This window comes from Sturnira hondurensis, unplaced genomic scaffold, assembly GCF_014824575.4.
Source record: "Sturnira hondurensis isolate 20B ecotype Veracruz unplaced genomic scaffold, ASM1482457v3 Scaffold0006413, whole genome shotgun sequence".
Taxonomy (NCBI): domain Eukaryota; kingdom Metazoa; phylum Chordata; class Mammalia; order Chiroptera; family Phyllostomidae; genus Sturnira; species Sturnira hondurensis.
Window position 1 is genome coordinate 17,750,182 of NW_028079044.1, and position 24,761 is coordinate 17,774,942.

At 36.0% G+C, this 24,761-nt stretch overlaps 1 protein-coding gene across 5 annotated transcripts in view; it reads left to right on the plus strand.

Moving 5' to 3' along the window:
- EXOC6B (exocyst complex component 6B) overlaps window positions 1-24,761 on the plus strand; it is a 584,426-nt gene that overhangs the window by 224,258 nt on the left and 335,407 nt on the right. For all 5 annotated transcript variants that reach the window (XM_037048101.1, XM_037048102.1, XM_037048103.1 and 2 more), the window contains one exon: window positions 19,458-19,526. In XM_037048101.1, coding sequence (XP_036903996.1) covers window positions 19,458-19,526 — 69 coding nt within the window. The remainder of the gene's footprint in view (window positions 1-19,457; window positions 19,527-24,761) is intronic.

Sequence of the window (24,761 nt, forward strand, 5' to 3'; positions counted from 1 at the left end):
TGTCTACTTTATATTTATTTACTTCTCAGTTTGAATCTTCTTCAAGTGCACATTCTTAATCTCAAACCTCATGTAGAGAATTATTTATTTAGATGTCTTCAAACTGGTTTCTTGGCATAGTTCTTGCATGGTGTGAATAAATTCTTCAGATAAGGTCTTTCGTGACCCACTGTGACGTTCTGACCTTCATTCTTGTCATTCTTCAACAGACCTCATTGAGAGCAGCGTAAATAGTTTTTGAAATATTTTGACTTTTAAACTGTGTCAAAGAATCCTGTAGGACAGTGGTTCTTAATCTATTTGGGGTAATGTATTACTTTGAAGTTTCATGTGAAATTTCATGGGATTCATGAAACTCATGATTCTGATTCTGCAGGTTGGGGGCGAGTCTCAGATTCTGCATTTTTAACAAAGCACCCAGGTAGGAAAGGTGCTTCAGCTTTCAGAGCCCACTTTGAGTGACAGGGGAAGAGAGGACCACAAGGAAGGATTTTTAGTGCACAAAGAAAACAAACCCATGGTTTGGGTCTCCTATTGATTTTTCATTAATATGTCTTAAAATTTCCCCCACAATGAATGTAGCACATGAAAAGAAAGTTATATTTTGCTTTCTAGAAATCTGTTGCCTGTGATAGGTTACCACCATTATTGTTCATGAAATTTTGGTTCTGATTTAACCTACTTAAAGTTAGGTATTTTTATTCTCTGAAGTAAGAGCTTTTTACCATTTTGGGGGTGCTTTTAATGGAAGTATACCTAATATATTCTTTGAGTCAAATGATATTTTTAGATTGTATTCTGTATATTTAGCTCGATGATACTTAATAGGAGACCACAAAATGAGATGGTAGGAAATATCAAATACTAGAACACAACTTTGCACACAGTAAGCATTATAGTTCGTATATTGTTAATATGTAATAAAATTGTGTCAGATATGGGAGAGACTGAGAACTAAGGATATAGCAGTAAGGATATAACTAAGAACTAAGGATATAACTAAGTTATAGCAGTAAATTGTCATGTTGGATGAGAAACCGTCTCACATGGTGAACCAATGGAATCAGTCTCTTGATTACTGATCAGGGTTGCAGGATAAGTATTCCCCCATTAAACTCTATCTGAGTTTCATTTTTGTCTAAGCTAAGAGGGTCACCTTAATTAAGGTAAAACTTTTTTTTTTTACATCTTATATATTAAAGTTGAACTATAAACTGATGATGTTTGATGATTTCTCATTCACGACTTAATGGATTACTAATGGGAATACATATGATTTCAGAGATTTGGTTTGACTCTCTTTAGCATCCTGTGCTATATGTAAACATAATTGCTCTTCTGTAAAGGTCTAGACAGGACTTAAATACTTCTAGAAGTAGCAAAGATTTTAGATTGAGAGTGTATGTATGGATCTGGAAACATCAACACTATCGTTTTTTAGATATTTGAATATAAAATGCAAAGAACTTTGTAAGGTGATATGTTACGTGTAAGGAGGAGGATAGTAATACCTCCTGAGGGTAGGGTTATTGTGAGGATGACTGAAATAGTGTCTAAAGTGCTCTTGTCACGGTACTTGGGACACACAGTGTTATTATTATATACTAGTAACCAGTTAGGTGTAATGGTTCTGTGCTTTTGGGGGGGAGGAAAAGCTAAAAAAGTTGATACAGTTTTTGATAATGTATATTTGTATGGACTGATAAATACCATCTAGTATAAACAAAAAATACGCAGCAATAGAGCAGTATTGAGTAGGAAATAGTCCCCAAAAGTAGGACCTGTGATTTTTTTCTTTGTTTTCAGGTTACTTCAGAACTTCTGCATTCCTAGAACATGTCATTGGAACACACTTACGGCACATCTCATACTCAAGTTTGTCTCTCTCATTGTTTACACACTCGTAGAGAGCAGTGGTCTCCATGTTATTAATACAACTTTTCATAGATAAGGGTCAGAAAAATGAATGTGATCAAGTGATCCACCTCAGGATTGGCTCTGAAGATTTTGGGGGAATTAACCGATGAAATTGCTAATTTAACTACAAATGGCATATAATATAAATCCTTTCGGGAGGCCTTAATAATTGTTGTACATACTAATTTTGAAGTAATAGTATGTATTTGCTAGTGCTGCCATAGCAAAATACCACAGTCTGTGTGGCTTAACAACAGAAATTTGTTTTCTCTAAGAAACAAGATCTAAGATCTTGTGGCCCAAAGATCTAAGTGGCAGCAGGGTTGGCTTCTGCTCAGGCCTCTCTCCTTGCCTTGCAAATGGCTCCCTTCTTGCTGGGTCCTCACTTAGCCTGTGCTTCTCTCTGGTGTGTCTTTCTCTTCTTATAAGGATACAAATCCTACTGTATTAGAGCCCCACTCTTATGATTTCATTTAACCCTAATTACTTCCTTAAAGGCTCTGTCTCTAAATACAGCCACATTGGGTGTTAGGGCTTTAACATAAGAATTTTAGGGTTCACATGATTCAGTCTATAACACAGGGTGATTGGAAGGAACTCAAGATTTGTATTTAAAAGGTACAAGTTCTCTCAGCTTTGCACTGTTGGAACAAATTATGTCATTTTTCTAAGCATCTCTTTTCTCACCTAGAAAAATGCCAATTTATGTCAACTTGTTGGGAAAATTTCTAGTTATCAGGATATTTGACCCAAATTTCAAATTGTTTTTTACAAAACTTTCCATTGACAGGAAGGCAACAGAAAATGAGCATCACTTCTCAGTAAGCTAATGAAATAAAGGATACCATTAGAACTTTAGAATTTAAACCAGAGGTTGCTGATTCGCGTCGCCCATGGACCAGAAACAGCTTGTAAAATGGTTGTTGGCTTGCATAGTGCTTAACATTTTAAAACTTAGTTGCCAACTTTTAAAAGTCAATTGAATTCACATAAAAATCTGTATTTCTATCTGAGACCCTTTCTAAGAATGGCAGTCAGAGACTCGGCCTAACAGCAATGTTGTCACAGGGATCCTGCTCTTCCACTAAGCCACAACTCTTGTCATGTCTGCACATCGGCAATTGCCATCTATTCTCACATTTATGCTGTTGTTGAGGGAAATATATTATTATTTATATTGAGTCTTGATTAAAAGGTGAATGAGAGATAGACTGTCAGGACCACACGTTGAAAAAACCTATGAGAACATAGACTTTTGTAAAAGTGAATTATAGTATGTCTATTTCAGAGAATGCAATTTAAAATGCTGGCCTACTTCACTTATTCCCAATGCCCACTGGCCCCTTGTAGGCTTTGAGTTTTTCGATTCTGTTCTTAATGAAAGCTGAGCTATTAAAGCTAATATCTACAATCAGAGGAAAAGTATTAATAGATACCCACATGTATAATGCAATGGCATTAAAGACAATTTAGAAAGTTGATTAAAAACATCATGGCATGCTTAAGACATTCTGTTTTGGGGTTCTTATTCCCATTCTTTGATTTTTAGGCCTAGTTGATGGCAAAAATATATTATTGTTCACATTGATTGAAAATCGTATTAATTTTTTATTATAGTGATATTAAAAAGGTCTTGTCGTTTTAAAATTATTTGCCTCAGTTACATCTACCTGCCTTTTCAGATCTTATAGAATTTCTCCTTTATACACTCATTGCTTATTTAGCCACCACTTTAACTCTGTGCTAAGTTGCTAATAACACCGAGTAAGGAATGCATTCCTTTCTTCTCCTTGTCTAAAGTATCTAACTCTATTTTTCATAAGAGTAGTTTATCCTCATCTCATCTGTGTTACCTTCTTTTTAAAAAATTATTTTTCTTTTGAAGTTTTAGATCTTCAAAAAATAGAGACTTCTGGCCAAGGTGGAGGTGTAGGTAGATACACTTTGCCTCCTCCCACAACCAAAAGAAGGACAACAACAAATTCAAAAACAAAAAATAAACATAACTGCCAGAAAATTGAACTGAATGGAAGTCTGACAACCAAAGGGTTAAAGAAGAAACATTCATTTAGACTGTGCCACAAGGCAGTGACATGGGTTGCCTTGCCCTACCAAATACCTAAGGCTCTGCCCCTTACTATGTAACAGGTGTGCCCAGACAAAAAATATGGCCCAAATGAAAGAACAGATCAAAGCTCTAAAAATAAGACTAAGTGGTGAAGGGAGAACCAACTTATCAGATACAGAGTTCAAAACACTGGGAATCAGGATGCTCACAGAAATGGTTGAGTATGGTTGAAAAATAGAGGAAAAAGTGAAGGCTACACAAAGTGAAGTAAAGGAAAATGTACAGGGAACCAACTGTGAAAAGAAGGAAACCAGGACTCAAATAAAAGATTTGGAGCAGAAGGAAGAAATAAACATTCAACCAGAACAGAATGAAGAAACAAGAATTCAAAAAAAATGAGTAGAAGCTTAGGAACCTCCAGACTACTTTAAACATTCCAACATCTGAACCATAGGGGTACGAGAAGGAGACAGGTAAGAGCAAGGAATTGGAAACTTACTTGAAAACATAACAGAGAACTTCCCCAATCTGGCAAAGGAAATAGATGTCCAGGAAGTCCAGGAAGCTCAGGGAGCCGGGAAAAAGTGGACCCAAGAAGCACATACCAAGACACTTTCATAATAAATTACCCAAGATTAAAGATAAGGAGAGAATTTTAAAAGCAGTAAGAGAAAACCAGACAGTTACCTACATAAGAGTGCCCATAACACTATCAGCTGAAAGACACCTTATAGGCAAGAAGGGGCTGGCAAGAAGTATTCAAAGTCATGAAAGGCAAGGACCTACATCCAAAAATACTCTATCCAGCAAAGCTATCATTTAGAATGGAAGGGAAGAGAAAGTGCTTCCCAGATAAGGTCAAGTTTAAGGAGTTCATCATTACCAAGCCCTTATTATACGAACTGTTAAAGAGACTTATCTAAGAAAAAGAAAATGATAAAAAAGTATAAAAGCAAAACAAAAACAAACTCAACTATCAACAATGGAATCTAGAAAAAGAAAAACAAACTAAGCAAACAACTAAAACAGTAACAGAGTCACAGAAATGGAGATTACATGGAGGATTATCATTGGGAGGGGAAGGGAGAGAATGGGGGGGAAAGGTACAGGGAATAAGAAGCATAATAGGTAGGCATAAAATAGACAGGGGGAAGTTAAGAATAGTATAGGAAATGGAGAAGCCAGAGAACTTATATGTACAACTCATGGACATGAACTAAAGGCAGGGGGGATGCTGGTGGGAGGAGGGGTGCGGGGCAGAGGGGAATAAAGGGGGAAAAATGGGACAATTGTAATAACACAATCAGTAATATATGTATTTCTAAAAAGTAGTAGTAAAATGAACCTCATATACCCTGTACTTACAGGCTTCACTTAAAATTTATCATTCTCAAATATTTGATGTTGGAAGAATCAAAATATACATATGCCCACTTACCCCACACAAAGCTAAGCCATTTGAAATTGCCATATTTCATTCATCATATTCAAACTCTCAGTACAGCAATCTGTAGTCCCTAAGAATGACACTGTCTTTTATAACCACCATACAGTTATCATACTCATGAAATTTACCATTGATACAGTAACTGCCACTTAATATACAACCCATATACCAATTTCTTCAGTTTTCTCAATTATATCTCTTATAACAGACTTTTTTCTTTCATATCCAGACAAATATCACACAATTTGTTTAATTTTTATGTCTGTTTATTCTCCTTTAATGTCTCTAATTGGGTACATTTGATACATCCTCATGATTAGGTTAAGTTTAATTAGTGTTGGCAGGATATTATGAAAGTAATATTATGTTCTTTTAATTGCATCATATCAGGAGGTACACAGTTGGTTAGAGTGGTGTCTGTGGGAAAGGTACCTTTCCTTCTTTGTAATTAATAAATGATTGGTGGAGTGATTCTTTTAGACTAAGTGACCACCATGTTCCTTACCAGTTTTTTACCCATTGGTTTTATTTTTATTTTTTAAAAATATATTTTATTGAGCCCTGGCTGGTATAGCTCAGTGGATTGAGTGTGGGCCTGTGAACCACATGATCGTGGTTCGATTCCCAGTCAGGGCACATGCCTGGGTTGCAGGCCAGTTCCCAGCAGGGGACACACCAGAGGCAACCATCCATTGATACTTCTCTCCTTCCCTTCCCCTCTAGAAGATAAATAAATAAAATATTTTAATATATATATATATTTATTATTGATTATGCCATTACAGTTGTCCTATTCCCTCCCTTCATTCCCCTCCCCCCTGCACATCCCTCCCCCACCATTTCCCCGCTTTCTTTTATGTCCATATGTCACAAGTTCTTTAAATTCTCTATTTCCCATACTATTCTTGCCTTGACTCCTGTCTATTTTCTACCTACCATCTATGCTACTTATTCTCTGTACCTTCTCCCCTCTTCTCCTCTTCCCACTCCCCTGTTGCTAACCCTCCATGTGATCTCCATTTCTGTGGTTCTGTTCCTGATCTAGCTGTCCTCTTAGTTTGCTTTTGTTTTAGGTGTGGTTGTTAATAACTGTGAGTTTGCTGTCCTTTCACTGTTCATATTTTTCATCTTCTTTTTCTTAGATAAGTCCCTTTAACATGTCATATAATAAGGGCTTGGTGATGATGAACTCCTTGAATTTGACCTTATTTGAGAAACACTTTATCTGTCCTTCCATTCTAAATGAAAGCTTTGCTGGATAGAGCAATTTTGGCTGTAGGTCTTTGGATTTCATGACTTGGAATACTTCTTTCTAGCCCCTTCTTGCCTGTAAGGTCTCTTTTAAGAAATCCGCTGACAGTCTGATGGGAAGTCCTTTGAAGGTGACTGACCCCTTATCTCTTGCTGCTTGTAGGATTCTCTCGTTCATTTTCATCTTGGCTAATGTAATTATGATGTGCCTTGGTGTGCTCCTCCTTGGGTCCACCTTCTTTGGGAGTCTCTGAGCTTCCTGGATTTCCTAGAAGTCTATTTCCTTTTCCAGATTGGGGAAGTTCTTTTTTATCATTTATTCAAATAAGTTTTCCACTTGTTGCTGTTCATCTTCCCCTTCTGATGCCCCTATAATTCAGATGTTGGAATGTTTAAAGATGTCCTGGAGGTTCCTAAGCCTCTCCTCATTTTTTTTTTTGAATTCTTGTTTCTTCATTCTTTTCTGTTTGGTCTTTTTTTTTTGTTCCTTCTGGTCCACTCCCTTGATTTGAGTCCCAGTTTCCTTTCCATCACTGCTGCATTTTTGTTACAAAGTTGTAGTAACAGAAACACAGCCAAAACACAGAAAATTGAACTGTATGGAAGTCCAACAGCAACGAACCATTCATCCGGACTGGTAAGAGGGGCGGAGTCAGCAGCTGGGGCAAAGGAGCAAGCAGTGAGACAGATAGCTCAGGCTAGGGCCCCAGTGATGGCAATTAGAACCTGAAAGCACCAATTGGAAAGACTTCTGGGGTCAACGTAATCAAGAGAGGCTCCCAGGCTCACAGAGAGTTTGTTGGAGAGACCCACAGGGTCCTGGAGGCTGCACAGGCCCACACACCTGGGAGCCAGCACCAGGGGGTCCAGGTTTGCTTGTGGGAAGCAGCAGAGGAGACTGAAATCCAAGAGAGTGCAGAACAAACGCCATTGTCCTCTCTGACGCCACCTCCACATACAGCATCATAATCCAGCGACTGGGTTGTCCCACCCTGGTGAACACCTAAGGCTCTGCCCCTCATACATAACAGGTGCAAACAGACCAAAACATTATGGCTCAAGAACAGTTCAAAGCCCCAGAGCCAGTAATTCCAAGCAACCAAGAGATAGCCAACCTATCAGATGCACAGTTCAAAATACTGGTGATCAGGATGCTCACAGAACTGGTTGATTTTAGTCACAAATTGGAGGAACAAATGAAGATTACCCATTGGTTTTAGAATTCACTGAAGATTCTTTGCTGAACTATGTGTTAGCATGGTAAGTATGAAGTAATGATTTTTTATTTTTATCATTTCTTTGACAATGATTATTTGCATTCTGTTATAAAAAAGAACTTTTCTCTCTTTTCTTTTTATAGTATTAGTCTTGGCATGTAGATTCTTATTTTTTATACAGTGGGTTATACTCCACTCTTGTCTTTCATTTTGATTCTCTAAGTGTTCCCAATGTGGCCAGCGTTAAGTCTCAACCGTTATCCATTGACATGTTTCCATCAATTTTTTAAATGATATTTACTGAGGTGACATGAGTTAATAAAATTAAACAGGTTTCAAGTGTGCAGTTCTATAGTGCATCATGTATATATTGCATTGGATGTTCACTACCCAAGTCAAGTCCTTGTTTAAAAAAATATTTGTTTATTTATCTTTAGAAGGGAAGGGAAGGAGAGAGGGAGAGAATTATCAATGTATGGTTTGCTTCTCGTGCGTCCCCTGCTGGGAACTGGCTTCTGCTGGGAACTGGCCTATAACCTAGGCATGTGCCCTGACTGGGAATCGAACTGCAATCTTTTGGTTAGAAGGCCCATGCTCAATGCACTGAGCTACACCAGCCAGGGCTCAAGTCTCCTTTTGCCAGAACCACTGTACCGTTTGTTGTCTGTGTCTGAGTTTTCATTCACTTGTTTCTTTCACTTTTATGTTCCATGTATGAATGCAATAGTTTGTTTGATTCTTGGCTTTTTTTCTGTCTGACTTATTTTGCTTACCTTGATATTCTCAAGATCTGTCTATGTTGTTGCAAATGGCAATATTTCTTCTTTTCCATTGTATGCATGTACCACAGCTCTTTATCCAATCGTCCATGGAGGGCCACATTGATTGTTTTTATGTCTTGGCCACTGTGAATAATGCTGCAGTGAACATAGGGGTGCATAAATTTTTGTGAATAAATGTTTTCAATTTTTTCATGGAGATACCGAAGAAGAGGGGTTTCTGTGTCATATAGTAACTCTATTCTTAATTTTATGAGAAATCTCCATACTGTTTTCCATAGTGTCTGTACCAGTGAATGAGGGTTCTTTTTCCTCCACAACTCATCCAATACTTAATATTACCTCCTCTTGTTGATAGTAGCCATTCTTGTAGGTGTGAGGTGATATCTTACTGTAGTTTCGATGTGCATTTCTCTTAAAGCTTCCATCCATTTTGATTAATTCCTTTTTCTTTCCTGGTACAAGATGCTCTTGATTTACTCCAGGTTCTTCCCCAGCCCTAGATTCAGCTGTTTCTTCAAAGAGCTCTTTTCCTATTCCTGGAGAATGATGTTCAGAAATTGAGATACGGGCATTAGGTATGTTCCTTTGTGGACAGAGCAAAGAAATACACATGCCACACCAACACATAGACCGTTTTATGAATCATGAGTTAAAACTAATGCTTCTAATTTCAACTTGATATTACAGGTAATATGTTCTCTTATTCTAGATTTGTATCCCTTAGAATTCAAGTTTCCAGAGTAACTATATATGTACTCATTTGTCTAATCATACATCACAATCAAAGTACTTGTAGTTCATCCATAACTGCTTTACAAGTGTTACTAAAAGCAGTTATTTATTAAGTTCAAGATTTTTTGCCAGTTCTTTTTATCCTACAATATATCCCACTGGGGCTATATAGTTCACAGTATTTTGTTCAAATGTTTCTTGGCTATTTTTTTCCTTCTGTGTGATTGTTACCAAATTGATGTATAATTAGGTTCACTTTTATTTTGCATTATTTTTCACAGTTGCCTTCTTTTATTATTATTATTGACTATGTAAAATATGAACAGGGTTTAAAAGGCAAAATTATATAAGCTACATCTAGTAAAACCCCATTTTTCTCTTGAGCCCTCCGCTTTGTTCCTACCCACCCTTGTGTATGTGTATGTACCCTTCCTGATTGACAGCTTATACAACATGACTGTTAATAGCATAATATATATTTATTTTTTGTAGTTACTTTTATCCTGAAAATATATCCTTATCAGTTCATAAAAATCTTTGTCATTTTACTTTTACTACCAGATAGTATGTCATTAACTGAATGTACTTGTAGTTCATTCAGCCAATCTTCTACATGTGGGTGTTTAATAATTTTCAGTATTTTTCAAATGAAAATATAGTGTTTCAACTATTCAGTTGCTAGACTTAGCTAAAAATAATGCTGACAATACCAAATAAAGGGCAGATTGCAAAGCAACTGGAATTCTTATACATTGCATTGAAAATGCAAAATAGTATGGACAATTTTGAAAATAGTTTTCTAGTGTTTATTCATATATACTTACCATATGTATGATCCAGCAATCTCACTTTTACATATTTACCCATTATATTCACACAAAGCCCACACCTGAGTGTTCATAGCAACTTTATTCATACATTACTGGAAAGTAGAAACAACCCAAGTGTCCTTCCGTGGGGGAGGGGATAAATTAACTGTCATATATCCATAACTGGAGTGTCACTCTGAAACAGAAAGAAAGGAGCTATAGGTACATGAAAGAGCACAAGTCTATCTGTGTTGAGCCTCAAATGCAGTGTGTTAAATGAAAGAAGCCAGATCCAAAGGCTGCATAGCATCTGAATCTATTTCTATGGCACTTCTGAAAAGGGAAAACTTCAGGAACACAGAATGGGTCAGTGTTTGCTAAGAGCTGGGTGTCAGGGAACAAATTGATTCTATAGGGACACAAGGGAATTTTGGGGGTGGTGGATCTTTCACAATGTAGTTTGTGCTGGTGATTACAGGACTCTGTGGATTTGTTGGGACTCACTGAATTATTCACTAGAAAGGGTATATTTTACTGTATGTAAAACACATTAAACATAAAAAAGTTTCAAAATAAACCCCCAAACCTGAGGTGTATATTCAGGGTAGGTTCCTAGAAGCAGCACTCTTGATTCATGGGGTAAGGCCATGTGTAGTTTTGTGTGATGTCAGATTTTGCTCCTTAGAGGTTATACCATTTCCTGTCTTTCCCCTACAGCAATGTGTAAGATGCCTATTTCCTGACAACTTCTTCAGTGTTTTGTTAAGCTTTGAATTTGGGCCAGTTGCATAGGTGAAAAATGGTATCACTGTGTGCTTTTAATTTGCATTTCTATTCCTATGAGTGAAATGTAATATCTTATAAGTCTGAGGGCCATTTGTATTATCTCTTTTCTTCAGTAAATTTTCTACTCATGCATTTTACCCCATTTTTAATGATTTTTCCCTTTGATTTTAATGAGTTCTTTATAAGTTCTTTACATATGTTATTATAACATTTTCTATTATTTCGATTAAATTTTCCTCCTCTCAGAACTTCTATACTTAATACCATGTTTAGTTCTCATTGCCTTTTTTGCCTAACAGTTTACAATTTTTTAGCATATAGCAGGACCATTGTTAAATAAAGACCAGTTGAACTTTTATTTCTCCAGTGTTTAGCTTTAGGCACAGAATTCTTGAGGGACTGTCTTTTGATTTTGGCCACAAAGGTTTTTGCAGTGTCTCAGTAAAGAAAAATGGTGGTTTTTTCCTTATTTTCTTCTGCTTAGTGCAAACACTTGGTAATAATCTCTTTGGGGATTGCTCAAGAAGAATCCTAATGATTTGTGGGACATTCCACAGCAAAATCTGGAACTTTCAGGCTAGGGCTCCTGTCAGGGTATTCTTATATGTTCAAAGGCTCTGAAAATTCTTTATAATTTTGCTAATTCTAGTCACTCAGACTCCTAGGCCTTCTGATTTGCTGACGTGTTGGTGTTCAGTCCAGCTCTATGAAGGGCTGTTTCTGAATGAATTCTACCCTTCTTTTCTCTGAAGTTTTGGAAGCAAAGTAGGTTGGAAAAGTAAGGTGGTGGGAAAGTTTGCCAGGTATTTCCTGGCTTCCAGACATAATATGAGCATTGAAATTGATCCTCTGAATGCAAAGGCAGTGCCCCTTCAGCTAATCATTTGTTGTTTTCTCCCTTCAGGAAGATGCATGGTACATTTTAATGATCTGAGATCCAACTAATGCTCAGAAATGGCATTAAGTCCTTGTATTCATTTACTAATACCAAGAAGCTGTTTTGTGTAGAGTGGTAGTCAAACATATTTTCAAGAAGGAGAGTGAGTCAAATAATTAGTGAGAAACATTTAAATTCCTTGCAAACTTCTGCCATACTCCTTCTGGATGATCTACCTACTTTGAAGATTTCATAAGAGAAAAATAAATGGTCTGTGTTTGTGTATATCTCCTGGGACAGCTGTGCTGAAGACAGGGCCAGAGCTCACTAATGCATTTCTGTTTTCGCGCACCATCTTTATCAGCAGTGTAGTTAAATTTCTCAGTACATTTGCTTCTACTCTCAAGTGGAGGGAGGCAAGCAATCTTTTCTTGTACTCTATTCTTCTTTCCTAATGGTATACTTACCCAGTAACAAAGCAGGTAGGTTTATCAGGTTGTTACCTGCAATTACCATATTTTTAGGACCATAAGACACACTGAACCATAAAACGTACCTAGATTTTAGAGGAGGAAAATAGGGAAAATATTTTGAAGCAAAAAATGTGGTAAAATATTTAATAACATAAATAACAAAGGCTACATCCCACCCCTGCACAGCAAGCCAGGTAAGGTACATTTGGACCATAAGATGCACCCCCCTTTTCCTCCCAAATTTTGTGGTGGGGAGGTGGGGGGATTGTGTTTTATAGTTTGAGAAATGCAGTACTTTTCCCCCTACCTCCATTCATTAGTGAATCTTTTAAGGTAGTAGAAATAGTTACCAACTCCCAACTTTTTTAGGGGGCAGAAAGTATTACAGAAATATTAAATGAATATATCTCTTAACATCTGAATGCCATTATTTATTTTAAAATTAAAACCTTTTTCTTCTTTAATAAATTAAATCATTTTCCTTATTCTGAATGAGAGGAGCTTACCCATTAACTTTTTCATTTTCAGAGACTTTGACCTGAACTAAGATATATTAGAGAAAAAGAAAAACATCATAAAAGTCAGATCCTGATGTTTTGCAAGAATTTTCATAATTAATAAAATTTAATTTTCATGTTTCTTTTCTTTCTGGCCATCTAATATCCCCATTTCTACTTGGAATTTTTATATCTTCCTCAAAATATATTGTCTGCAGAGGCTTATAAGACTGTTTTTCCACATGCCTTACATTAATCCTATTTATACATTTACTTTCTTACTTTGTCTTCAGACTCTTTAGTCATCTGAATAGTGGTGTCCTTTGGTAGCTGGTGTATTAATAGTATACAGGGTTTTTAACAACAAATGTTTTGCAGACAATAATTAAGAACTATTGCTTTGATGGAAGTTGTTAATATTTATCATATAAATGTAAAAGTCATGTTGAAGCAGACAGGTTAGCCATCTACATTGGTACCTAGAGACACATGATCTCTAATGGATAGTGACTGTGTAATTGTAGAGTGTAGTAGCGACCTTCCTTGTATCTATCTCTGAGTGTTACAATCCAGACACTCCTGAATTCTTTTACTAGAATATTATTTTAACATCCTAACATATATTATAATATGCTTTCAGAGATACATTTCTTAGTTACAGAGTCTAAAATCTTACTTACTACTTGTTTTTCTGAAAATAAAGAGGTTTGAGCTGACAGAAGGCACTAATGCTCGCCGTGCAGAAACTGTATAGGGAATTAAGTGGCTGCTGTCCTTGGTGATGAAATTATTTCATGTGAATTTATAAGGAAAAGAACTAGTTAAAAAAGCAGAATACTCTCGAATATACTATTTGTGGCTATGGTTAATATCTTTATAGATCTATTTGAACTGGAAAAATGCAGACTCTAATATCTTAATGTCTTGAGTTCCTGACTGCCAGGCAGAGGAAATGTTTAACTATTTTAATCATGTTTCTGTATCTCAGAAAGAAAGCCCTTATGAGAGGAAATGACAACGTCCTACCACAAAGTTATCTCTTATCAGTTACAGTCTCAGTCAATAATGATTTGTCAAACTTGGACATGTGTAAAATGCAAGAGCTGTGCTATTTACTTTGGAAAGGAAAAATTAGATGAAGCTGATAATGACAGAGTCATGGCTTTTGTTAGGAGACAGAAACCATTAGAGACAGTCATTGTTAGCTTAGGAAAGTGTCCTTGGACTCCTCCCTCTGCCCCCGCTGAAACCTAAACCTGCTTGAATCCTAGGGAGGGGCAAAGGAAGGGAAGAGGAATGAAGACAGTTTTGACAGAGATTTAGCATTTTAAATGGAGAGCAAAAGGTGGGTCTTAAAACAGACCTGTGTGAGTCAGAAAAACTGCCTTTTGTTCTCTTCCCCACCCCATTTATTTAGACTTTTGAAAGTTCATTTCTTATCCTTTCAAATGTGTAGCATTCCTTCACGTACAGTGTAGGTTGCTCTCTTGCTTTCGCCTGTCCCTAGATGTGATTTTTTTTCATTAGTGAAAATAGAGAAAACACATCTAGCTCAAAGCAACATGAGTCAGTGCATGCTTTGCATGCCTTTCTCCTCACAGCACTGTTTTTGGTTCCTCACAGTTTTCCTGGTTCTCCTCTCAGAAGGGAGCATAGAGGAAAAATGATTTCTAAATAGCAGACTATTTTGAGGAGGGAGGGAAAGTTTGTAAACTGAAGCTCCATTTTGCTCCATCTTTTCTTGTCAAGATTTTTGTATACCACTTTCAAAGCAGGCAGTCGTGGGCTTAGGAGGACTTAACTCTTTCAGAGCTAAGAGACAGCAAAGCTAGTATTTCCAGGTCAGGGCACTTTGAACAGTTTGAAGTCGAGTGTGATGATGTCAAGACAGCCTCACAGAGAATAGGTTTGGTTGTAAAAATTTGGTGGAGATGACAGGAAAGACCTTTGTCTCGTGTGTGTGTGTGTGTGTGTGTGTGTGTGTGTGTGTTTTAGTTGGCCCAGATAAACTGGTCTTATTAGTCCATTAGTAAGAGGTCCTATTAGCTTATTCAGCACAGATTTATAGGAAAGCTGCCCCCTAATGTGGATGTTTATTCTGTAAGGGTGGACCCACGTATGAAAGGACCAAGGCTCTGTCTGGAGAATGGCTTGAGGCACTTAGTTCCCTTTGAATGAAACTACAGCTCTGAGTCAAAGCAAAACAAAATAAACTGCATGAAGAACATAAATGCAAAGTTGTGATTAAATTTTTATTCAAAATTAAGGAAATGTCTTTAACTATTTGCAAATATACTTATAATAATCATTATTTTTAATCTTTATAATCATTAATTCTAAATGAAATAAAAAAGTTTCATTTCCTGTACAGATCAGATTTTTTAAATGTTTCTTGTCTTTTTTGTCTGCCTGTTTAATTTTTGTATAGTTTAAATACAATTATAAATGAAATTTTACTATTTTTCTTCTTTCGAGATTGTGTTTCACTTAGCTGTAGTTTCCACTGGTAGGCTCTGGTTTTCTGGAAAGACAAAATACATTTCTTTCTTTAAATCTCCACTTCACAGTCAAAGAGGTGAGACTGTAAAGTTGCTTTTACATATACACAATGGAATTCTATGCAGCAGAAAGAAAGAAGGAGCTCCTACCTTTTGCAACAGCATGGATGGATCTGGAAAGCATTATGCTGAGTGAAATAAGCCAGGTGTTGAAGGACAAATACCATATGATCTCACCTTTAACAGGAAGCTAAACAACAAAACAAACAAGCAAGCAAAATATAACCAAAGACACTGAAATAGAGAACAGTGTCACAGTAACCAGAGGAGAAAGGGGAGGGAATTTCAGGGGAAATAGGGGAAGGATTTAGAGGAACAAATGCAAAGGATACATGGACAACAACTAAGGGGGGTGGAAATGGGAGGGAGGTGGGGAGCACTGGGGGTGGGTTGGGATGGGAATAAAAGACAAAAAACTGTACTTGAACAATAATTAAATAAAAATTTATTTAAAAATCTGTTCTACTTGACCATTTTAGTTTTCTATGGATTTGTTGTTTTGCTTTGTTTTTTTCTGTTGCTATCCTAGTATTGCAAATGCTGTGGTGCTAAGATACTAAAAGCTTATAAAAATCAATAGAATGAAACTTTTAGAAAGTTCATTGAAACATGAAATTATTTTTTTAAAAAGGTGCTTTAATGTTGCAGTTATTTCAAGTAAGTGTGCCTAAACTATCACATGTTGCTTCATTTTGAAACAGTTAAAAATGTTGTCTTAAAAATGTTAAGATGGAAATGAGTGTCCATTTGTACTCTTTTTTATTAAAGATTTTAATTATTTATTTTTAGAGAGAGGGGAAGGGAGGTGAGAAAGAGAGGGAGAGAAACATCAAACTGTGGTTTCCTCTCATGTGTCCCCTACTGGGGACCTGGCCTGAAACCCACGCTTGTGCCTGGACTGGGAATCTAAGCTGGAACCCTTTGGTCTGTAGGCCGGTGTTCATTCCACTGAGCCACACCAGCCAGGGCCATTTGTACTCTTAAAGTTACAGTTTTTATGTGCTTTTTACTATGATTTTTTAACTACTTTTGCCTATCTGTCTATAAACTGTTGTCTCAGTAATTTTGCTTGGGATGTAGGTTTGAGCACCTTACTATCAATCTTTGGATTCACATAAGAGTTTGTTTGAGGGCTTACATAGTACATAGCACTATGAGATTCTTAACTATAGAGATTTAATCTCTGCTTTTATGGATGCAAGCAAATGAACAAAATTGTCATTAAGTTTGAAGCAATAGAGATGTTTATATTCTGACGAATCATACAATTCCCAGTGTTACAGTAAAAATTTCAGCTAGGTCTTTTTTAAAAATTATTTTCAATGTAATTTTGCCTTCTTTGCATTATGTATTTTCAATGTTTACTTTCAGTGTCTTTTTTAATTCTTACTGAATTCCTGTATGTCAACAGATAGTTTCTTATTTAGCTGAAGAAATTGAGGCCAAAGTAAATTGTGATTTACTGTCAGGTCACATAACAAATTGGTTTTAGCACTGACTATACTCCAGTTTTTACCTGATGTTTTTTGTTTTACTTTCTCTTTTGATGTCTAGGTTTAATCTGTAGGCATTGCTCATATAATAATTTGCTAGTATTACTTGTAGGTTTGGCTTTCCCATTCTTTTTTTAAAGTGATTAACAATCATTTTATTGATTATGCTATTACAGTTGTCCCAATTTTTTCTTCCTTTCTCTCCCACCTCCCTGCATCTCCCACCTTCTGGCATCACCCTCCTTAGTTCATGTCCATGGATTATACAGGTTAAGTTCTTTGGCTTCTCCATTTCCTATACTATTCTTAACCTCCTCCTGTCTATTTTATACCTACCTATTATGCTTCTTATTCTCTATACCTTTTCCCCCACCCTCTCTTTTTCCCTCCCCACTGATAACCCTCCATGTGATCTCCATTTCTGTGATTCTGTTCCTGTTCTAGTTGTTTGCTTATTTTGTGTTGTTTTTGTTTTTAGCTTTGGTTGTTAATAGCTGTGAGTTAGTTGTCATTTTACTGTTCATAGTTTTTATCTTCTTTTTCTTAGATGAGTCCTTTTTAACATTTCATATAATAAGGGCTTGGTGATGATGAACTCCTTTAACTTGACCTTTTCTGGGAAGCTCTTTATCTGTCCTTCCATTCTAAATGTTAGCTTTGCTGGGTAGAGCAGTCTTGGATGTAGGTCCTTGCCTTTCATGATTTTAAATTCTTCTTGCCAGCCCCTTCTAGTCTGTAAGGTTTCTGTTGAGAAATCAACTGATAGCCTTATGGCAATGCTTTTGTAAGTAACTGTCTCCTTTCCTGTTTCTGCTTTTAAGATTCTCTCCTTACCTTTAATCTTGGTAATGTAATTATGATGTGCCTTGGTGTGTGCTTCCTTGAATCCAACTTCTTTGAGACTCCTTGAGCTTCCTGGACTTCCTGGAACTATTTCCTTTGCCAGATTGGGGAAGTTTTCCTTCATTACATTTTCAAATAAGTTTTCAATTTCTTGCTCTTGTTCTTCTCCTTCTGGCACTGCTAAGATTTGGATGTTGGAACATTTAAAGTTTTCCTGGAGGTTCCTAAGCCTCTCCTCATTTTTTTTTGAATTCTTGTTTCTTCATTCTGTTTCAGTTGAATGTTTATTTCTTCCTTCTGTTCCATATCTTTGATTTGACTCCCAGTTTTCTTTCCTTCACTGTTGATTCCCTGAATATTTTGCTTTATTTCACTTTGGGTATCCTTCATTTTATGACCCAGCTTGATCAAGTCTCTGAGCCTCCTGATTAGCAGTGTTTTGAACTCTGCATCTGATAGATTGGCCATCTATTCATCACTTAAGTCCTGTTTTTGAAGTTTTGATCTGTTCTTTCATTTGGACCATAATTCTTTGTCTCTGCTTACCTGTTACATTTTAAGGGGCAGTGTCTTAGGTATTTGCCTGGGCGGGGCAACCCTGTCTGTGGGTGGGGGTCAGAGAGCGAACTCTGCGACTTGCTGGACTCTCGTTCCACTGTCACGTCTGTCTCTTCCCACAAGAGGATTGTGCGCTTTCTGGTGCTGATTTGCAGGTGCGTGTGTTTGTGTACATTTTAGGACCCTGTGGGCCTCTCCATCCAACTCTCACTTGAGACTGGGAGTTTCCTACTGCTTCAACCCCGTCGCCCACATTTTGACAGGAAGGGTTTTTTAGTCTTTAGTTTCCCGCGGGTTTTGTGTTCTGTCTTGCACTCCCTTTGTTCCTCTCAGCTTAACTGTGAACGAATTTGGGACAGCCTGTGCCATCCACCGCCTTGCCTTGCCTTGCCTTGCCTTGCCGTGGTCCTTTCCACCCTGGCCGCCCTGCTGCCCATCTCTGCTTCTCCCACCGGTCTGGATGAATATTTATGTAACTCCTTGGTTGTCAGACTTACATACAGTTTGATTTTCTGGCAGTTCTGGTTGTTCTGTGTTTTTAAATTAGTTGTTGTCCTTCTTTTGCTTGTGCAAGACAGCAAAGTGTTTCTGCCTACACCTCCATCGTGGCCGGAACTCTCTGGCGTTCCCATTCTTTATCTTAGTTTTCACACAGTCTCCCTTCTTTTCCTAGCATATTTCTGTATTTTGATTGTATTCTAACTTAAATGGTCATGAATTTTTCTGCCTTTCAGAAGTTGGCTACAGGTCATTTAATTCATCCTCTATGGCAAGTTTTGTTTTGACCACTAAAACATAGTTTTTTAATGCAGATTATCATGAATCTAAGAATTCGAAGCCAAAGTTTCTAAGGTACATCTTCACCTTCTTTTCCCTTTGCGGGACCAGTGACACCTGTTAGTCTTCTCTGTTATCTGTCCTTCTGTTCTGTGTTCCCAGCCTCGATGATAGCTTCACAGTTTGTTAACCAAGTGGCCAAAATGCCCGGACCAGGCTTCTGGGAGGTTTGTTTGTTTGATTTGTGTTTCTCTTTCAGAAGCTAGAGCTGGTCTTTGTTTGTTTGTTTTAATAGTTGAGTAGTAAAAATGAATGCAGTTGCTTTTAATAGCTTTGTTTGAATATTTTGTGACAATCTTGATTGTTTTGCAGGTGCCTGGGGCCCAAGATTTGGTGGATTTCTCTCCTGTTTATCGATGTCTACACATATATTCTGTCTTGGTGAGTTTTTTAGCTGGCTCTGCCTAATAGAGATAGCATTGAATTCAAACATTTTTATATAATTTTCTCATTTTTAATAATTTGTCTGTTTATTATTAAGAGTAAGGAAAGAGCAACTTATTTAAGGAGTATTGTTAAAACATCTTTTATTCTCGAATCTTTTATGTTTGCTATGTAGTATGTTATAACTAGTAACATTAATTTCTATCAGTCAACATGTTATTGGATAATACCTAAAAATACTTGCACATTCAGATTTCAGTTCTGAATTTAATAATGTAGTTATTTAAGTAACAACAGCCAATCTTTACATATGAAATGATATTTGTGAAAGCAGTGTTTTATTCCTGCTTACAGTTATTCTTTTTGTCATACAAAGCATATGGAAGGAAGTACCGCTTTGGGGAAAATTTTATGGTATTAATGGTATTCTAATAAATGAACTAGAACTCATCTGCATCTTGGTAATACACCTACATGCAGACACACAGATACATACAAAGTCAGTAAAAAAAAATTAAAGTACCATTAAAGACAAATTGATGAGAGAAGCCCACTATGATTATTTTTAATAGCAAAGTTCAGTGAAATTTCTATCAAGCTGTTATAAATATAATGCTAAGCAAAGTAAGTCTTATTATCCAGTCTGTTATCCATTTGCCTCCTTCATATATTAAACCTGGGGTCACTCAGTCATGATGCCAGACAGTTGGGGACTGATTGTGGACGCCATGGCCTGCAGTATTTTGTGGTGCTCTCCATTAATTTGAGACAAGGCCTGGCAGTCCTGTGCTCTCTTCTCCTTGCCCCTCCAGTTCCCTCCTCCCCTCTCCTATTTTCCCTCCCCGCTCTCTTTTCCATCTCTCATTCCTTGTTATATATATAAAGATGAAGTAGTATATAATTGAGTTCTATCAAGACATTTAAAGTAAGTAGACAGTTTTTTTCAACTTAATATATAGATAATTAAAGAAATCATATCTATCTTAATTTGTGGCACACTATTATTATTTCACACAAGGCTGTCATTTATATTTTATTTTACCATTTTTTTCATTCATCTCCTACCCACAAGCCCACTTATCTCCTATCCCCAACTAACTCTAATATGTTTAATTTATGGTCATGGTTGTGCTTGTATCCTTGAAAAATAGTGATTTTTCTATATGAAAGTATTTTCAATTTACTCAGATGGTGTTGTCTTGTGGATATAGTTCTGTTTGTTGTATTTTTTAAGTTCATCACTATTGCTAGTGTCTGTCCTTGTTCTCATCTCTATATCTAACTCATTGCCTTGCGCTTCTGCATGACAGTTAACTGCTGGTTTATATTTGCTGTGCTTTAATTATCTGTTACATTGATGATGATTATTTAAATTGTCTCTGATATTTCTTGTGTAACAAATATGATCCCCTTATGGACCTCTATATCGGTTTCTATGGTTTCCATGCTTAGGAGTAGAATTTCTGGGTATAAGGTATATGTATAATGTTTAATTTCACTAATTTTTAATTTTTGTTAATCTGATGAATATTGAATGATAGCTTTCTGTTATAACTTACATTTCTCTGATTACTAGTAACATTGTGCTTCTTTTTATCGACTTACTAATCACTTAAGATTAGTCTTCTCTAAACTACCCAGTCTTTAACCTTTTTCAATTTTGTATTGGATTTCTTTTTTTTTCTTCAGTAAAACACCGAGATCATTACAAATTTTTCCTTCTGAAATGGCTAGTCTGTTACATGTATAAAAAGTGAAAAGATATTTTTTGTTTAGTTTGTTTTGCAGTTATACCTTTTTAACAAATTAATTTGGGTGGCATTGGTTAATAAAATTATATAGGGTTCAAGTGTACATTTCTATGGTGTATCACCTGTATGTTACATTGTGTGGCCACTACTCAAAGTCAAATCTCCTTCAGTCACCAAATGTTTGGCCCCCTTTAACCTGTCTTCCCCCCGCTTCTTTTTGGTAACTACCGTACCATCATGTGTCTGTGAGTTTTCATTTTTCTTTCAGTTTTATATCCCACATATGAGTGAGATCATATGGTTCTTAATTTTTTCTGTTTGACTTGTCTTTCTTAGCATGATGGTCTCAAGATTTCTTGTTTTAGCTTTAATTTTTTCTTTTTTTCTGAAAACAGAAATTTCAGAAATTTCTTGTACATGGTATATAATTGACAATTTAGGATGTTGTAAATGTTTTTTATTACATTTTGTCGCCATACACTAAACTATGTCTGTTATTTGAAACAGAAATTATTGATTTTGATATAAACGAGTCCATTAATTTTAACCTTACATGTAGTTTGTATTTTTGTCTTTATTAAATAATCCTTCTCTATTCTGATGTCATAAGCATTCCCTTACATTATGTTTTACATTTTACTATTTACTTTTTGACCTGTCGTGGATTCTCCATTGTATGAAGTATAGTTCCAGTAATTTTTCTTTATGATGAATTCAGTTTTACCAGCCCCATCTACGATACAATTTGTACATCACCAGTGATTCCTGGTAGTACCTTTGGCATACAGTACACGTCCATATTTACATGAATCTGTTTCTCTGCTCTATATTTGGCTTTGTAATACATCTACATAAGTGGTTAAAGTGCCTTCTCACTTCTCCTTTTTTATTTTTTAAAAAATTTTATTATTTTTTAAAAGATTTTATTTATCTTTAGAGGGGAAGGGAAGGAGAGAGGGAGAGAAGTATCAATGTATGGTTGCCTCTTGTGTGTTCCCTATTGGGACCTGGCCTGCAACCCAGGCATGTGCCCTGACAGAATTGAACCGTGATCCTCTGGTTCGTAGGCCCATGGTGCTCAATCCACTGAGCTACACCAGCTAGGGCTTTTTTTTATTTTTAAAATATTTTATTTATTTTTAGAGAGAGGGGAAGGGAGGAAGAAAGAGAGAGAGAGACACATCAGTGTTTGGTAGCGTTTTGTATGCCCATGCCAGGGACCCAGCCCGCAACCCAGGCATGTGTCCTGACTAGGAATTGAACTGATGACCCTTTAATTCCTAGGCCAGTGCTCAATCCACTGAGTCACACTAGCCAGGGCTCACTTCTCCTCTTTTAAATTATTTTCACTATTGTAGACCTTTATTTTTTAATATATATTTTAAAGTCAGTCTGAGTTCATAAAAAAATCCTTCTAGAATTTTGCTTTGAATCGATTGAAATTATAGATAAATTTAATATAAAGTATCAGGGAAGAACTGATACTTTTATAATGCTGAGTCATCTCATTCATGAAAGAATTAAGATCTACTTTTAAATTATTTAATAGATATTTTTCTACGTTAATAGTTTTGGGCATTCTTCATTAGGTTAGTAGCAAAAAGACAGTTTTTGTTGCTATTTTGTACTTTATTTTCTAATTAGTTATTGCTGATATTGAGGAACACTATTGATTTTTAAAAAAAATTTATTTATTTATCTTTAGATGGAAAGGGCAGGAGAGAGGGAGAGAAATATCAATGTATGGTTGTCTCTGGTGTGTCCCCTGCCAGAAACTGGCCCACAACCCAGGCATGTGCCCTGACTGGGAATTGAACCGCTATTGTCTGGTTCACAGGTCCACGCTCAATCCACTGAGCTACACCAGCCAGGGCGCACTGTTGATTTTTTTTACTTTAACATTACTTCCGGCAACTTGGCTCAACACTTATGACAGTTTGTTTTCTGGTTTGTGATAGATTTCTGTACAATTGATCATAATGTCTATATATCAGTTTTGTTTCTTTTTTCCTATCCATATACCTCATTGTTCTTTTTATTGCCTTATTATGTTCACCAGGATCATCATTACTTGGTTGTTTAGTAAGGTAATAGTGGGCATTCTTGTGTGGTTTCTAATCTCAAAGAGAATATCTTTAGTTTCTCCTGTAACTGATGTTTACAGTAGGTTTTGGTAAATATTCATCTAGTTATTCCTAAACTCCTGAATTTTTTAAAATAAAAACATAAATAAGTGTTTAATTTTATGGAATGTTTTCCAAATATATGATATAATTCTGTGGTTTTTATCCCCTAATTTGTGAATATGAATTCATTGATAGGTGTTTCTGATGTTAAACACCTTGCCTTCTTTTGATAAATCCAACTTGATGAGGATGTATTACAGCTTTTTTTAAACATCCTATACAATTTAAGTCCTATTTGTGAATCCATTCATTTATTTATTTTTACACTTTTTTTTTGGTATTTGTATTTATGGTCGTAAGTAACACAGGCCTGTAATTTTCTTTTTACTTTTTGGTATTGTCCTTATATGGTTTATAAGTCAGTGTTATGTTAGCCTCCTTAAAATGGTTGAGCATTCTTCCCTTTTCTTTATTTTATGAAATTATTTAAATAAGATAGGAATTATTTGTTCCTTGACGGTTGAGTAGAAATGACATGTACAGTAATATGCATTTTTTCTTTGCTATACAGCTTTCCTCCCTGTCATCCTGCTTCCATGATCCATGATTTTGTTTAGTCTCTTCATTAGTATGTGTGGTCATAGGAATGTACAGTTGTTATATTTAAGTCAAGGATCTATAGAAAAAACCATATTTACTCATATCAAATTTCAGGTTCATTTTCAGCCTCCTAATTGCAAAATCAAGTAACTTTTTCCCATCAGGTAGTGTAAAATCTATGAAAAAGAATAGTTTATTTAGTTTAATGTTATATCCTTGGTACAAATGACAGTCTTTGACATATAGTAGGTACTCAGTAAATAATTAGTTGAATGAATAAATAAATAAGTGGTAACTAAAGAATGCAGTCCATTTGTTTGCACATATATTAACTATAACCTAATTATTCATTTACTTATTCGATAAACACTGATTTTTTTCTTCTGCATGAAATGGATTTGGAGAAGCAGGGATGTGTAAATAAGTCAGGAACTTAATGCTTTAAAAAGTTACAATCGACCAGGGCAGAAATATAATTTTTGAATGGCTATAATATGACAGTGCTATATCTCATCACTGTGTGCATGCTAGTTTTTGTAAGATTTAATGAGGTAGAAATCATAACAAATTTTCCTCAAGTGAGAACTCTAGTTAATTTATAAGTGTACTGAAGTAATTAATTTGCACACTTATTAGCTGTGTGGTGTTAGGCAAGTCACTTAAAACTTAGCCTTTTCATATATGAAATGTGATAATAATTACCTGCTTAGTACAGTTATAGATATTGTATGAATGATGACGAGGTCAGATCGTGG